The 15,226-nt window shown below is 44.3% G+C and overlaps 1 protein-coding gene across 1 annotated transcript in view; it reads left to right on the top strand.

Annotated features, from left to right (window-relative positions):
* The window catches only part of PSTPIP2 (proline-serine-threonine phosphatase interacting protein 2), a 61,653-nt gene extending 50,671 nt beyond the window's left edge, over positions 1-10,982 (top strand). The window contains exons 9-15 of the mRNA XM_037033698.1: positions 725-804; positions 2,829-2,927; positions 3,639-3,735; positions 3,857-3,938; positions 5,223-5,257; positions 6,302-6,359; positions 9,293-10,982. Coding sequence (XP_036889593.1) covers positions 725-804; positions 2,829-2,927; positions 3,639-3,735; positions 3,857-3,938; positions 5,223-5,257; positions 6,302-6,351 — 443 coding nt within the window. The 3' untranslated portion in view covers positions 6,352-6,359; positions 9,293-10,982. The remainder of the gene's footprint in view (positions 1-724; positions 805-2,828; positions 2,928-3,638; positions 3,736-3,856; positions 3,939-5,222; positions 5,258-6,301; positions 6,360-9,292) is intronic.
* The last annotated feature ends 4,244 nt before the right edge of the window (positions 10,983-15,226 follow it).

The following is a 15,226-nucleotide window of genomic DNA, read 5'->3' as shown; positions in this document are numbered from 1 at the left end:
ACAGGGAGGAAGCGAGGAAGGGAGGGAGGGAAGGGACACAGCAAGAAAGCAGATGAGGCAGCATTTCTGGCCACTGCACGCTTAGTCGGGCTGCCTCACGCGTGTAGAACGGCGATGGTAGAGCCAGGTGGCAGCTGCTTTGTAATCAGGGGCTAGCTCTTTTTTGGGAACATTTATTTTGAAAGTTTGTTTCAGCCCAGATTAACTCTTATCTGCTTTGAAACAAACAGCCAAGTTGCAAAGCCTTGTCACCATTGAAATCTAAGATCCAAACCAGGTGTTTGAAAGGGTTTTTAACTCCCAGAGTATCCTGCAAAAAATAAACCTCGATCACTTAGGAAGTCTCTAAGTCCCAAGCTAAAGTAACTTGGTGCCCCTGAAGGCTCAAGGTAGTTCTCTGCATCTCTCCTCGGATAATTTTCCTGAAAAGGGGTGGAAGTTGTTGAGGTCGAGTTAGATGAAGAACATCTTGGCCAGGGTTCCTCGCCTGCTTTCACTTCTCCTTTCTTGGATCATTTCCTGCTAGTTGCTTGGTTCGGTTCTTATTTCACGAAGGTTTTATGAAGGTGAGAGATGTAATTATGCCCTTGCAACATTCAGGGCTCACGGAGCCCTGTGAACTCACTGCGAGTTTCATTTGCCATCTGGGATGAGCCTGAGGGGTGGGTCTGCGATCTGCCCTCCTGCCCCATTTCTGAATCCAAGCCCCGCCCCACTGTTGCAGACAAGACATACATGATGCAGATCAACACACTGGATAAGATCCGAGAAGAGTGGCAGAGCGAGCACGTCAAGGCCTGTGAGGTAACCAGAGCTGGGAGCTGCTCAGCGGGGAGCCGTCTTCCTTGGGTTTCCCAGATCCTCATTTTCTGTCTCCTCCCTGTCCTGACCCTGCTGTCGAACTCTGGTCGAGGTTTGCCTCTAATGTTCGGTTAATGCAGGCATGACACAGATGAATCTGTTAATGGTTAATTAAGTAATTACCTTCAGAGGGCTCACCTGCTTTTGGCATGCGATAAGGAAAATGCAGACAGCAGGTGAGCAGGCTTTAGAATATTTTACCCCCCTAACACCTTTGATTTTTACCATTGTTCCCCTTGGTTTTCAGTACATTATATCATTACAATTTCCTGGGAACTTCCTCAATTTTCTGTCACCCTCTCTACACATTTTCTTATCAGTGGTTCTCAAAGTGACGTCCCAAGACCTGTAGCCTTAGCATCACCTGGGAACTTGTTAGAGACTCATATTCTCAGACCAACCCAGACCTATTGAATCAGAAACTCTGGGACTGGGCCCAGTAACTTCAGCCCGATTCCATGCGCATTCGAACATGCGGACTACTGGCCTACCCACACGCCTTCCCTTCTTTTCTCCTGATACAAAAGGGGCCGCTCCCATCCTATCAAGATCTTCTCCGCCCACCTGGCCTCAGGACCCACGCAGCTGCCTTTCCCCCATTGCCTTGTGCACAGCAGCTCCCTTTACTGGGGAGTTCTTCCATTACCATGTACACAAACTCGGCTCATTCCTGGCATTAACACCTAGCAGTTATTGCTTCCCATCTGCTACCCATGCCTCTCTTTTCAGCCAGGCTTCTTGAAGGAGCTGTCTGCACATCCTCCTTGCTCCTGCCTGCCCCAGCCTGCTGGGTGGGGGGCTTGCTCCCCTGCCCCTGCTCTCTCAGAGGAAGCAGTGATCCCCTGAGTGTGAAGTCCAGTGGACCTTTGCAGTTTCTAGTCTTATCTGGCCTGTCTTTACCAGATAAGACTAGAAACTGCAAAGGTCCACTGGACTTCACACTTATCTGATACTGTGGGCCCCGGTCTCCTTCCTAAAACACTCTTTTTGCTTTACTTCCTTATCTCCACACTCTCATGGAAATGCCTGGTGTAAAGCCATTTTATAAGGTTTAAGAACATGTAGAAGAATATGATATACATCTTCTGGATACATACACATTATAGAAACCTGCACGGGAGTGATAACATTTAGGATCATAGTTCTCTCTGGGGAAGGAGGAAGGCGACAGATCAGGAAAAGCACATAGGAGCTTTAACAGAATCAGAAGGCGACATGAGTAAAATCTGTGACAAAGCTGGGTGGGGGGGTACATGGGAATTCATTACACTATTCTCTCTACTCTTGTGTATGTTTGAAATTTTACATTATAAAAAATTTAAAAATGTAATATGGCTGTATTCAACACTTTTAAAAATGCATTCATATATAACACTCATTGTTGATAGAATAGCATCTACTTTATAGAATAGCTTGATTTTCCAAAAGCTGATATTTGTTTGTATTAAAAAACTATTGTTTAGGCGGTAACTTAAAAAAAACTTGTAATTAAGACAAATTTCAAACATATACAAAGATTGGAAGACAAGCACAAGGACCCCCCTGTACCTATTAACTACCATCCACAGTTATGACCATCTTCCCAGTCACATCCATTCATTGCTATGTGCGGGGTGGGGAGCAAAGTTTTGAATCGGAGGCTCGGGCCGGCTGCCTCGGTGGAGACGCCCCTAAGGAAGTTGGAAATGCAGCTAGAGTTCAGGATAGAACCTGGCGTCTGGGCTCATCATCACCTCTTACCCTCAGCATTGTATCCCCTTTTGTTTGTGCAAATACTGTATTGGAATCCATTTGCATTCTCTGCCTGCTATAAGAGTTTATGAGCTTCCTTGATGGTGAGGGGAGTACCCTAAATGGACCACAAACTTGCATAATTGAAGGGTGACACTGTTTCTTAAGACGTAGACAGTCTAGACAAATGGCCTCATTCTCTGCATATGTATTTATGTCTGGGTATGTTTCTCTAGGTGTTTGAAGCTCAAGAATATGAACGAATAAACTTCTTTCGGAATGCATTGTGGTCACACATGAATCAGCTGTCGAAACAATGTGTCACCAGTGATGACGTAAGTCAGAGGCATCTGTGGAGGATTCATGAGAGTGGAAGTAACTGTAGACATTTATTAGTTCACCCCTCTCATTTGAGGCCCAGAGAGGTACAGAGACTTGCCTAGAGCCACACAGTTGATAGAAGGACCCAGATAAGCACCTGACCTGCCTGACTCCTGGTCTATTTTACTGCCATACTTTTCTCTTTAAGAAATTCAGAGCAGGAGGACAGAGAGGGAGACTCCAAAACACTTTAATTTGTGGAATGCAGAGTCGTTACAGCATGAATGTGAGTCCCAGAGGGTCCATCACTCTAGGACAGCAGCAAGAGCCAGCAGACTTGCCCATGGCCAGGCTAGTGGTCACTCCAGGGTTCAAGATTTACTTCAGTGACATTCCTGGGACCATTATCCAGGTTTAATTTGTTCACAGCAATCCTTGTGGGGTCCTGGGTCCCAGAGGGACCAGAATCAAGTTATCACAGCCTTCTTTGCTAAGAAATAGCCACCCTCACTTAGATGAGACAGTCACTCTAGAAGAACAATTACACACAAAGAAAACCTGTAAGATTGAATGGAAGAACTTGTCTCCAAGTGCTTGTCTTCGTGTTTGTGTGTGGCCTTGGTCTTGGGACTGGATATCTATTTACTTTACTTTTAATGAGCGTGTTACCTGTGTTATGGCCCCCTTCTACCTTGATGTAGAGGAAAACATCTTTGTTTTGTTAGATGTATGAAGAAGTCCGCAAGAGTTTAGAAATGTGCAGCATTGAGAAGGACATCGAGTACTTTGTGACTCAGCGGAAAACTGGGCAGACTCCACCAGGTGAGTGGGGCAGCGGGGGTGGGGATTTATGTGAGCGATTCTGTTAGTCTTTCTTGTCGTGTGTTGTCGACAGTAGAAGACACATGCTGGTTCATGTTTCCTTTCTTGATGATTCCCCTAGCGCCCATCATGTATGAGAACTTCTACTGCCCCCAGAGGAACACAGCCCCACAAGGAAAGGCTACGGGGCCCAACCTGGCAAGGTAATGACCAGCTTTCTTTCACGTGCAGAAAAATACTTTTAATAAACATTACTTATCACTAGTGTTCTAAGACATTACAATGGAAACGTAGCTACCACTGCATTTGCTTAGGGAGGTTGCTAGGTTTTTGGAAATAGCAATTTTAGGACAAATGTGAAGTGGATTTCATGGGTCCTAGTTCGGGGAGGACATTATCACGCCTGTGTATGGATGTTATTATTCACACGTGAGTCCTGTACCTTTCTTATGGCCTGTAGAGAGCAGGAGTCAGCAGGCTCTGATCTACCTGTTTTGATAGGGACTGTGAATATTTTGATGGTTGAAAAAATGGAAAGAATACTATCTTGGAAAGTGAAAATTACATGAAATTCAAATTTCAGTGTTTGCATATGAAGTTTTATTGTAACGTGACCACACTCACTGTTTTACCTTCTATCTATAGCTGCTTTCATACTGGCATTGGCTAGAGTCACGACAGATGTGATATAGGGCCAGCGAGCCTAAGTCACTTACCATGTGGCACTTCTCAGAAGAGTTTGCCGCCCCTGCCATAAAAGAGCCCGAGAGCATAGGAACTTTCATTTTGTATACAGCCGCCTGGAAGTCTAGGCTGTTGAATTTTCAGTCCAGTTATTAGAAAGATAATGGGGTGTTTGAGGGGATGGCGTGATCGTCACCAGTGTTTAAGAATGCCAGGCACTGTTCAAAACAGTTCCCGTGAATTAGCTTTTAATCCTCACAGTGAGGTAAGAGCTGTTGTACTTCCCATTTTGTGTGTGAACGTGCGATGTACGAGGAGATCAGGAAGAGACGTCAGACAGCTGAGACGTCCTCTCTGCCAGTGTGGGTTGTGGGGGCAGGGCTCTGTGCTCCCGACCACACGCATCTTGCTCCTCAGTGCAACAGAATACCCACAGGCCTTTGGTTTCATCTGAACTTTTTAATGTATTTATTTATTTTTAGAGAGAAGGGAAGGGAGGGAGAAAAAAGAGGGAGAGAAACATCAATGTGTGGTTGCTTCTTGCTCGACCCCCACCGGGGACCTTGCCCACAACCCAGGCATGTGCCCAGACTGGGAATCAAACCAGTGACCCTTTCGTTCGCAGGCCAGGGCTCAGTCCACTCAGGCATACCAGCAGCCACACTAGCCGGGCCATCAGAATTTTTCTTGACCCTCCAACACAGAAACCAGATCTGATGGGAGTATAATATGCTTGTTGTGTAATGCGGAAAATTAGAAAAACAAGAACTTCTCTGAATGATTTTGGTTTTCATTTCTTACAGGAGAGGGCCTCTCCCGATTCCTAAAAGTTTACCAGGTATGCTGCCAAGAAAGATTTATGGGAATGTTTAAATCAGGCTTTCTTTAAGGTGGAGTAGCTAGAATTTTGAAGTAAAGGGAAAGAAGGGAATAAACAGAACCAAATTCTCAAAAGAATGTCTGCATTAGAGTCTTACTGTAGTACTGTGTGTCAGAGCAGAAACTGACCATTTGTATCTATGCTTTAGCTATCCAGGAGAATTTGGCTCCTGAAGCACCAAAGAAATTTCTTATATGGCAGTCTTACTTAAGAGATTATTTCATTTTGGACCATGAGAACAGAAGAACTGAGACATAGCTTCCTTTGGATTACACAGAGATATAATTTACAGGAGGTGTAGCTGTCTAGAACCATGTGACTTAATACTGCATATTTTGTGCATTGTCCATGATTGGATCTTTCACTAATCACTAGCCTCTTTTTCTTCTGTGAACTGTTCCCATACCCTGGGAGAAGCACATATTTTAGCATTGTTGTTAGTTCTTTGAGTGATAATAAAATCCTTGAGGGCAGGCCCTCTGTTTTTTCCTGTATGACTCACCATACCCAATACAGTGCCGGGCACATAATAGTCCTTGACAATGATTTGAATAAGAGGAAGATCTACCTGACTATGTTCAAGGGAATGAAGGGAGGGACAGCTATTGCTGCATGTGGCAGCTTAGCAAAAATTCGGTGACTGAAAATTAGTGGCTGGAAGGACATCTTCGAACAATGTAAGGATTTACATTATTTTACTTCTTGTTGCCTTGTGATTACTCGACAAGGTGGGGCTTATTTGTTGTCCATATTTGAAGATGGCTTTACCATTGGTGCTGCTGTTTGGGCACGTATGAAAAAGGACAAAGAAATCAGAATAGGGATTTCCAGAATATTCTCTGGTTTGTAGTCATGGCTACCATTTGCAGGTTTTGTTGCGAGATACATTTTCTTCTTACAAAAGAGCAGTCCCAGGAATCTCTGAGTGGAGCGCCTTAATTTGAAAGGGCTGGGACCTTATGAACAAATGTCAGCTTCATGTTGCTCTGTGTCCTTGTGCAGATGACCCGGATTATTCTTTAATCGATGGCTACAGTTTGGTCTACCAGTGACAACGATGGTAAGAGCCTTCAATTTTCGTCAAGTTGCATTTAGACTGGCGATAGTATTTTTGAAGCCCTTGGTGCTTCTTTCTAACACCCCTGAAGCAAGCGAAGCCTTGCGTCAGGCTGGCGTGCTGGTGGGCGTGGTCTTTCTGCGAGATGCCTTCTCTGGATCCCACCACTGAGAGGGGACTGGAGACCACTCCAACACCTATTTGAATGAGGGTATTTTTCCTTCATTAACTAGTCGGCAACTCTACCTTTCTCTCATTTAGCTCTTCTGTGGCCATTACCCACCTACATTAAAGGCAATGCTCATAATCACTTGTAGACTGCCTGAATACATGAAAAAACTTGATTGATAATAAATTTAGCTAATTCTAGGAAAAAATAAGGGCAATGCTCCAAAACAAAACACACCTGATCTTCCCTTCTTCATCCCCCAAAGGGGGAAAGTCAAGTAAAAAGAAGTCAATAGAAATTAGGCAAATAATATTATACTCACCAGACATAGAAGGGCATCACAGGGCTCCTCCCACACCAGATTGCTACTGCTCTGAGCTTGAAACCACAGAGATTCCTAGAGTGGAACTACTAGGTCAACCGAGGCTGCACACACGATGCTTACTCTTTGGCATTTGAGTACTTGCAACATGCCCCAAGTCACTATCAGTCTTCACAAATGCTGAGGAATGTCTCCGAAGCCAAAAATAGCAATACTAAAAGAAACTTTTCCTAAAGTATAATTCTGTTAACCCAGTCAGGCATATCTTGGGGTTCGATGATATATGCATATCGTCTGATGTGCATGTAAGGATATACGTGGATATATTCCCAAGCAGGTAATCATTTTCTTTTTGTTTGCCCATGTGTTCTAATTTGCCTGCAATGAAAAATTAATACTTCTTTAATTAAAAACCTTTGAAGAATCTATCCTCTTGCATACTTCTGGTCTTAATGTGTGTTTTGGGGAGTGATAGGAGAGGCAGATAGGATACAGGAAGCCACAATGGAAGCAGAACCGCCTCTCTCCCACCCTTTCTGGCTTTGTGTCGGTGACATCTGTTGTCACTTACGAAACAGTACAGGTTTTTAACAGTGCTCCGAGATGCTTTCCCTTCGGTGTTCTGGACCACCAGCGAGTGCTTGGAAGTGAGCACAGCAAACAATGCTTGTCTTCAGCCCCCTAAACATGCCTACTTTGAGACTTCTAGCCATTTAGCTAGATAGGATGCAAACCATGTTGTCTTGAGTAGATTTTAGATTTTATTTATTTATTTTTAGAGAGAGGGAAGGGAGAGAGTGCCTAACCAGCTAGTATTATTTATATTTAAATGTCAGTCTTTAAATTGCTCAGAAAGTGTGTTTAATATTTAGGGAACTTTGCTGTAAAAGACATTGGAAATTTGAGACTGATGGGGTAATAAAATACCCCATCCTCTAACTACATATAACTTCCTGACCTACAAGGTGTGGTCTTTACAACCAGCCATCATTTCCTCGTGCTGTAAGCCTCCATCTTTCTCGTGGAGAGAGGCCAGGCCCATGTTGGAGGCGGAGCAGCAGCATGAAAAAGTCAGTGACCTGGGATCCAAAGGCGGAACTGGTTCTGCACACCCGGTGGTGGCTTTGGGCAGGGCAATGGCAACTCCAAGAGTTTTTTGATTTTCAACTTTGTTCTTTCACTCTCACCAGTTTGCAGAAAGCATATATTCTACTTGCTTAATAATAGCATGTGACCCCCAAACTCTAGTTCCTCTGAGCCTGAGAATCTGCTGGAACAAGCATGTTTACTCAAGTCATGTCATTTCACTGGGGTTCATTAGAGTCCACACCAGCTCAGTGAGTAGGACTTCGATATATAGATAGATGTACAATTGACTAATGTAAGAGAATTTTAAAGATGGAAGTCTACTTAGTTAGTAACTTCATAAGCAGCTTAACATTTAAAATAGTTTGAAAGAACCTTTGAAATTGAAATTGAAGTAGGAAGTTTTAGGAACTTGCAGTTTGTCCTACAGTTGTTTATTCTAGCTGCTATTTTTGTTTTTAATTCTAATGTGTTAAGCAAAGAACGTTGATAACTTTTGTGCATTCTTTAATTTTTTTCTTGTTTTCTTTTTAAATTTTTTTAATTTTTAAATTACAGTTGTACAATATTAGTTTCAGGTGTACAACATTGTGATTAGACATTTATATAACTTTGGAAGTGATCCCCTGGATAAGTCTAGTACCCATCTGACACCATCCATAGTTATTACAATATTATTGACTATATCTCTATGCTGTACTTCACACACCCATGCCTATGCTGTAACTACCAATATGTACTTCTAAATCCCTTCATCATTTTTACCCATCTTTCAATTCTAAAATTTCTTTTCTTTTGTTTTTATTGAATTAATGGGGTGACATTGGTTAATAAAATTATGTAGGTTTTGGGAATATAATTCTGTAGTACATCATCCATACATTTCATTGTGTGTTCACTGCTCCAAGTCAAGTCTTTTCTAAATTTTATTCTTCAATTGCAGTTTACACTCTGTATCATTTTGTATTGGTTTCAGACGTGCAGCAGAGCGGTTAGACAGCCATACACTTTACAAAGCGTGCTCCCCGATATTTCCAGTACCACCTAGTTGTTATACCTGGTTGTTATAACATTATTGACTATGTCCTCCATGCTGTACTTTACATCCCCAGGGCAGGTGATCACTTATGAATATGAAAATATGTATATCAGAAAATATGAATATACATATTATTTACCATAAAATGACACATGCTACTACTGCATTCGATTGTTCTTCATCACTCGGAATACCCATTTCTCGCCACATGCTTTCCTTGGCCAAACACACTTATTCGTGTCGAATAAAATCTCAGCGTAGGAACAGGGTGCTAATGTGAATGGTCAATTCAAATGAAATTTCTGTTTGTTTTCTTTCAGGACACAGGGCCCTTTCTAGTGCTTCTGTGGCAGGGAAGGAGGCAGTGCCGTCGAGTCTGTGGACGTCGTGTCAACCGTGAAGACTTTGAAGTGAACCCTTGCTGTAATTTTTTGATATTTTAAGTTTATGGTAAACATTTAGTTTAACTTAAGCTAGTAGAGTTCTGCAGTTTCCAGAAGAAGTTTACAGATTGGCCCAGACTCAAGAACGATCCTTTCTCCGTCAGTTACTAACGTTGTGAGTGCATCGTTTGTACTTGATCCAGAACAGTCTCTGGACTGGGCACCTTGACTCTTGAGGGGCGGGGAACTGGAGTGGCTGGAGAGAAGGCCGAGCCATCCCTTGCACAAGAAGCCCCTCTGGCTCTGGGGCAGCGTGCTTTGGCATTTCCACAGTGACACACTCTCAGTGGTGCACGATTTTAAATGGCCTTCCTTTTTGTCTGGAAGACTTAGAGGCCAACTGATCATGCTTTCTCATTTTGCAGACGAGGAAATGAAACCCAGAAGTGTGAAATCAGTTTCCTTACTGTTGTCCCAGCTGGTTCTGGACAGACCAGAACTAGAGTTCGAGCTCATCCCATATCATTGTTCTTCCAACCCTTCCTGAGGCTGTGATGCTCTTGATGAAATTTAAGATGCCAACTGTTTTTGCTGGCATCTTTTAAACTGGGAAAATGACCAGGGTTTAAATGTCAGATTTATTTTTATATGGTCACTGTGTGTACTGAACTCCACAGCACCACGTTTAATTTAATGAGGAAGCATTGATGGTAAAATATACTATTATTTCACACACCACTAAGAAAGTCAGGTAGGGGAGAGTTAACAGTTAACTTGTGACAGTTAATAGCCAAGCCCACATGAATTTCAAATGCTATAGCATGCCAAAAGAAAAAAGAAAGAAAGAAAGAAAAAAAGAAAAGAAAAAAGGAAGGAAGGAAGGAAAGAAGGAAGGAAGGAAGGAAGGGGAACATCATCAATGAAATATGATATTTTTGCTCTATTCCTCATGAGAAACTTAGAGTTACAAAGCCAGACCTCAGTCCTGGGTCTTCACAGAGAATTCTGCCCTTCCTAGATCCTAGAATCTTTAAAGTGTCCACCTTACCCTTTCACAAAAGTTGGGGTCTTCCCCCCTTTGTCACCCACAAACCGCAGGGGGATTACGTGCCTTTTGTACAACACTCACACACGGAGAAAGCACGTCATTTTAGTTAATGACAAGTTAGAATAGCACTGGTACTCATTCAGTGTATCATAAAGTTTTGTTACCAGAAAGCAAATATTTTCCTCTCCTGCCCTGTGCAGTAGCTTTCCCAGAACTAGGGGCAAATGGATCAAAAGAAGACTATTTTCCCTCTTTTAACGTAAGGCACTAATGAAAGAAAGTAGCAGCTTCTTGTCATGACAGGAAACTTGCAACAGTTGGATATCCTTTTGGGAAACTGGAGTTTGCAAAGGGCCACGGACTTCCCCAAATGAACAGTGTCAGGAAATTTCCTTCGGACTCAGAACATTCTATGTCTAAGTGCTTTATTTATTGTTGGCAACTCCTCAGGGATTTCACCTTTCTCTCTAGTAGTCAGTGTAATGGATGTAAAAGTGTTTTATGATTTGAAAATATCTGTATTGTAATTGCTCTTTCAGTTCAGTATGAAGTGAAATAAAGGTTCTTGATGATTTGGGATTTAGTTTGCCTGTTCGTGTTAACCGTGTCACTCTCCCAAGCACTGTTGGACCCTTTGTCACGCTCACTGTTGCTAGACTCCAGGAGGACAAGCTGCTGTGGAGGGAGCCCAAGTAGGGACTAGCAGCATGCCACTTCCTACGAGTCCTTCAGGTGCCAGCCTTGAGGTCACTTCCTCAGGGAGTCCCACTTCTGTGTCCTTCCCCTTCCCACACTTTTCTTATTATTATGTAATTCACTTTTGTTATTACATAATTCACTCTCATTCAAGGTTGGGCTACCCTCATAGACTTTAACCTCCATGAGAGCAGGGCCTCTCTCTGTCTGTTTTCCAGGCACATCCTGAGCACCTGACACACAGTAGTAAATATGAAAGAATTAGTGACCTAGCAGAGAGCATAGAGAAGCAACCAGCTGAGAGAGGAATAAGGAGTGTAAAGCCAGTCAAATAAGTATATGCATTACATTTAGTAAATGTGAGCTACTGTACCCACCCTTGGTATCTTAATTTGGGTTCCACCTGGAACAGACTCTGCAGTAAGGATTTCAGTGCAAGTACTTTTTCCTGGGGTTGTTGGGGGGTTGATCCCTGAAAGCAGCAGTAAAAAAACAGCACACATTATCAAGGAGGTTACTACAGTGGGCAAGTGGGGCCTAAGCCTGTTGGGAACTCCTGGGAGGGACAGGCACCTCAGAGAGCTCACCAGAGGGGAGGGGCTGGGATAGTCACTCACCAGTTCCCATGAGTTGCAGGTAGAGGGCTGCTCCCAGGAAGCTTTTCCTGACATTCTGGCCTGCTGTGAACTCTGGCAGGGCCAGTTCCAGCGGCTGCAGAGGGTCCTCAGTCAGTCGGAAGGTGGTCCATGGTGTAAGGAGGTGACAGGTGCAGAGGAGATCTGGACGGGGCACTGACAGTGTTGACCCCTGTGTGGGGCGGATGCACCTGTGCCCACGTGGAGTGGTGCACTCCACCCTGTCACCACGTCAAGTCCCAGTGTTCAGAGCACGCACACACACACACACACACACACCAGGAAGTTTAATAGCATAAACTCTAGTCCTGTTGCCACAGGTGGTTCTGAGTTCATAAGTGATGTTCATTATCTTCTTCCTCTACTGCCCTCTTATGGAGTGAGTTGTGTCCCTTCAAACCCATATGTTAAAGGACCCAACTCAGAATGGGACTGGTTTTGGAAATAGGGCCTTTAATGAGGGAATTAAATTGAAGGAAGGCTGTTGGGTGGGGCCCTAATCCGGTCTTATCAGTGTCCTTATAGGCAGAGGGAGAGACACCAGGAGTGCTAGGGCACAAAGGGACAAGCGTGTTGAGAGGCATCAGGAAGGCGGTCATCAAGAGGGCAGCTGTCTGCCAGCAAAGGAGAGAGACCTCAGAAGAAACTGACCATGCCGGCACCTTGGTCTTGGACTTCCAGCCTCCAGAACTGCAGGAAAATTAATTTCGATAATTTAAGCCACCCAGTCTGTGGCGTTTTACTATGGCGGCCCTAGCAAGCTAGAGTGTGCGCACGCGCGCGCCTGCACACACACACATTTTAGGTTCCTGTCACACTTGGTATGTCTTCTGCTTGTCTAGGTTGCTTGACTGCTGGGGTAACCTAGACCCTCATCCCTAAGGGGTCTTAACCCCTGATTATCAGGCTCTTGTCAGACCTTGTTGACTGAAATTGCCAATGCATGTTCATCACCTGGCATGGCAACACCAAGGGGCATCCCAGTGGAATTCCTGAGTTCCACACATCTTCCTCCCTGCCCTCCTTCCTCATAGTAATCGCCTACTCCTGCTGGGTAGTTACTGCTTCCCTTGCTTGCTAGTCTATTGGCAGGAAGACCCCCAATGACCAGGCATCAGCTGCAGTTTTACTGGAGCCCTCTCTGTGTCCCCTGGTAGGTGTATCCCCTGCTGACCACCTCAAGTCAGGTGCTCTAGTCTAGCAGAGCCTAACATTGAAAGGATGGGAACACAAATTCCCCAGGTGGGTCAATGTGAGCTATGGTGGCAGAGTCTACTCCTTCCCCTTGGATTCCAGACCCGTGTTTTCTACCTATTGGAGTCAGAACATACAGCACGATATGGTGACCCTATGTGCCCCATATTCCTCATCTTTAAGGCCAGCATCCCAACCCTGCAAAGATGCTCTCGTGTTGCTGTGCCTTTAAGGGACCATCCCAACATTCTATCAGGGCCACAGTTTCGATGTATTGTAGTGTTTAGGAGACAAAGTGTAGCCTGTGCACATTTGTAAACTGAAGCCTTTATTGTAAAGTGAAGCTCTTGGTGTAAGGCATGCGTCCTCAGCTAGGGCAGTATTGCTTGCAAGGGGGTGAAGATTAGTTTTCAACGGGCAAAACAACTCTTCTGGTGTCTAAAGCACAGATATACAGAAAGTACGTAAACAGATACAGTACATTTGTGGCATTAAAGTTTTGTGGGAGTGGCAATTAGGAAAAATGTCTAAAAAGACATTAGGGGAGTGGTAATGAGAATTTGATAAGCATTTGTCAAAGAGACCGTTATGTGAAATTTCATAATGATATAGACCCATAGCTTTTTTTTAGGTTTTATTTATTTATCTTAGAGGGGAAGGGAAGGAGAGAGAGAGAAAGAGAGAAATACCAATGTATGGTTGCCTCTCGTGCGTCCCCCACCAGGAACTGGGAACTGGCCTGCAACCCAGGCATGTGCCCTGACTGGGAATCGAACCACAATCATGTGGTTCTCAGGCCTGCGCTCAATCCACGGAGCTACACCAGCCAGGGCATAGACCCATAGCCTTTGAATAGTGTTGCTGGCCAAGCCACTATGGGCAGAAGAAGAGAATCCATCCTAGGGATCGATCCCAAGGAGATGGATCTCTGTCCATCCCGGAGTGGAAGGAGTTTGATGGAGTCAATTTGCCACCAAGTGGGTGGTTGGTTTCCTTGAGGGACGGTGACATATTTAGGGCTCAGCCTCTGAGGCTAATTGTTCAGACATCCAGCGGTAGCCACTCGATCAGGCCTGGTGAGTGGGACTCCCTATAGAGTTTCATCCCTGCCACTACAGCTACTCTGTCTGTGAGCTCAGTGAGGAAGCCCTGAGGCAGCCAAGGACTGAGGCTGGCTGGACTCCCCAGGATGAGTCATCCTAACCACCTGGTTGTTTTGTACCTCCTTTGATGGACACGTTCATGTGGACACTAACATAAGACACAAATGTTTGACCTTTTATGCCTACTCTTTAGTCTGCTAACCTTGTCTCTTGATCAACCAGTCACATTATGTGTCACTGCCCAGAAGACTTTGTATATTCTTACCTTGGGCTGTGCCTCCTTTCACACAAGGCTGATGACCAGCTGACACACTGCCCCCTGGGAGTACTTCTCCTCACCACTGTTTTCCACAGTCACTCCTGACTGGGGCTGTAGTGTGGCGGCAATCCTCACCCAGACCAATTACCATAGAGAGCTGATCTATCTTTGAACCAGACCTGAGTTTGTTCTCCATCAGCTGGGCTGAAGGAACCTATGCGGCCACAGGTATGAGCTGAAGGAGAGGTGTAAGTGCAACAGAGGAAGGTGATGGAGGTGCATGCATTGCCTATTTGTGTGATGTATCTGGCTTTCTGGCTCTCGGGGTTCGCCCCGCCTATCTAGTATGTCCTGTTTCCATCGTACAGTGGACTGCTGATGTGCTGGCTTGACTCAGCTGTCTGAAGAAAGCTAAAATTTTTAGTCACAACATTATTTCAAGTTCATATTTTAATAAAATGTACCTCTTTAAATGGAACCAGAGAGGTTTTCTGGCTTTTCTTATTAGTCCTTGGTGCCATGAACTTGTAATTTTCTTCAGTGCTCCAATAACAGTTGATAACAACCAATCAGGACTTCACATCTTTCAAATGCTAGCAATATTGAATAAGCCCTTCCCCCTGATTCCTACCTTAATTCACCCCAGATGAGGCCTCCAATAATTGTGATGCTTTAAGCTCAGAGTTTCTCACCATTCTACTCCCATAAACAGTGAGACTCTTGTTACCATCTAACTGGGAAGGAGTCTAATTCCAGTAACCCATTCTGACACTCGAGTACCGTTTCTAGTGCTGTCTTAGTGTGGGTTACCCGCAGAAGGAGGCCCAGAGACAAGAATTTCAGATCAGGTTTTTTATTTGGAAGGTGAATCCAGTGGACACCAGTATTAAAATAGGAAGCGAAAAAGGAAAGAGAAGGAAGTGAATAAACTGGGTT

The sequence above is a fragment of the Sturnira hondurensis genome, unplaced genomic scaffold (assembly GCF_014824575.4).
Source record: "Sturnira hondurensis isolate 20B ecotype Veracruz unplaced genomic scaffold, ASM1482457v3 Scaffold0001872, whole genome shotgun sequence".
NCBI lineage: Eukaryota > Metazoa > Chordata > Mammalia > Chiroptera > Phyllostomidae > Sturnira > Sturnira hondurensis.
This window is presented reverse-complemented; position numbering and strand designations above follow the sequence as displayed.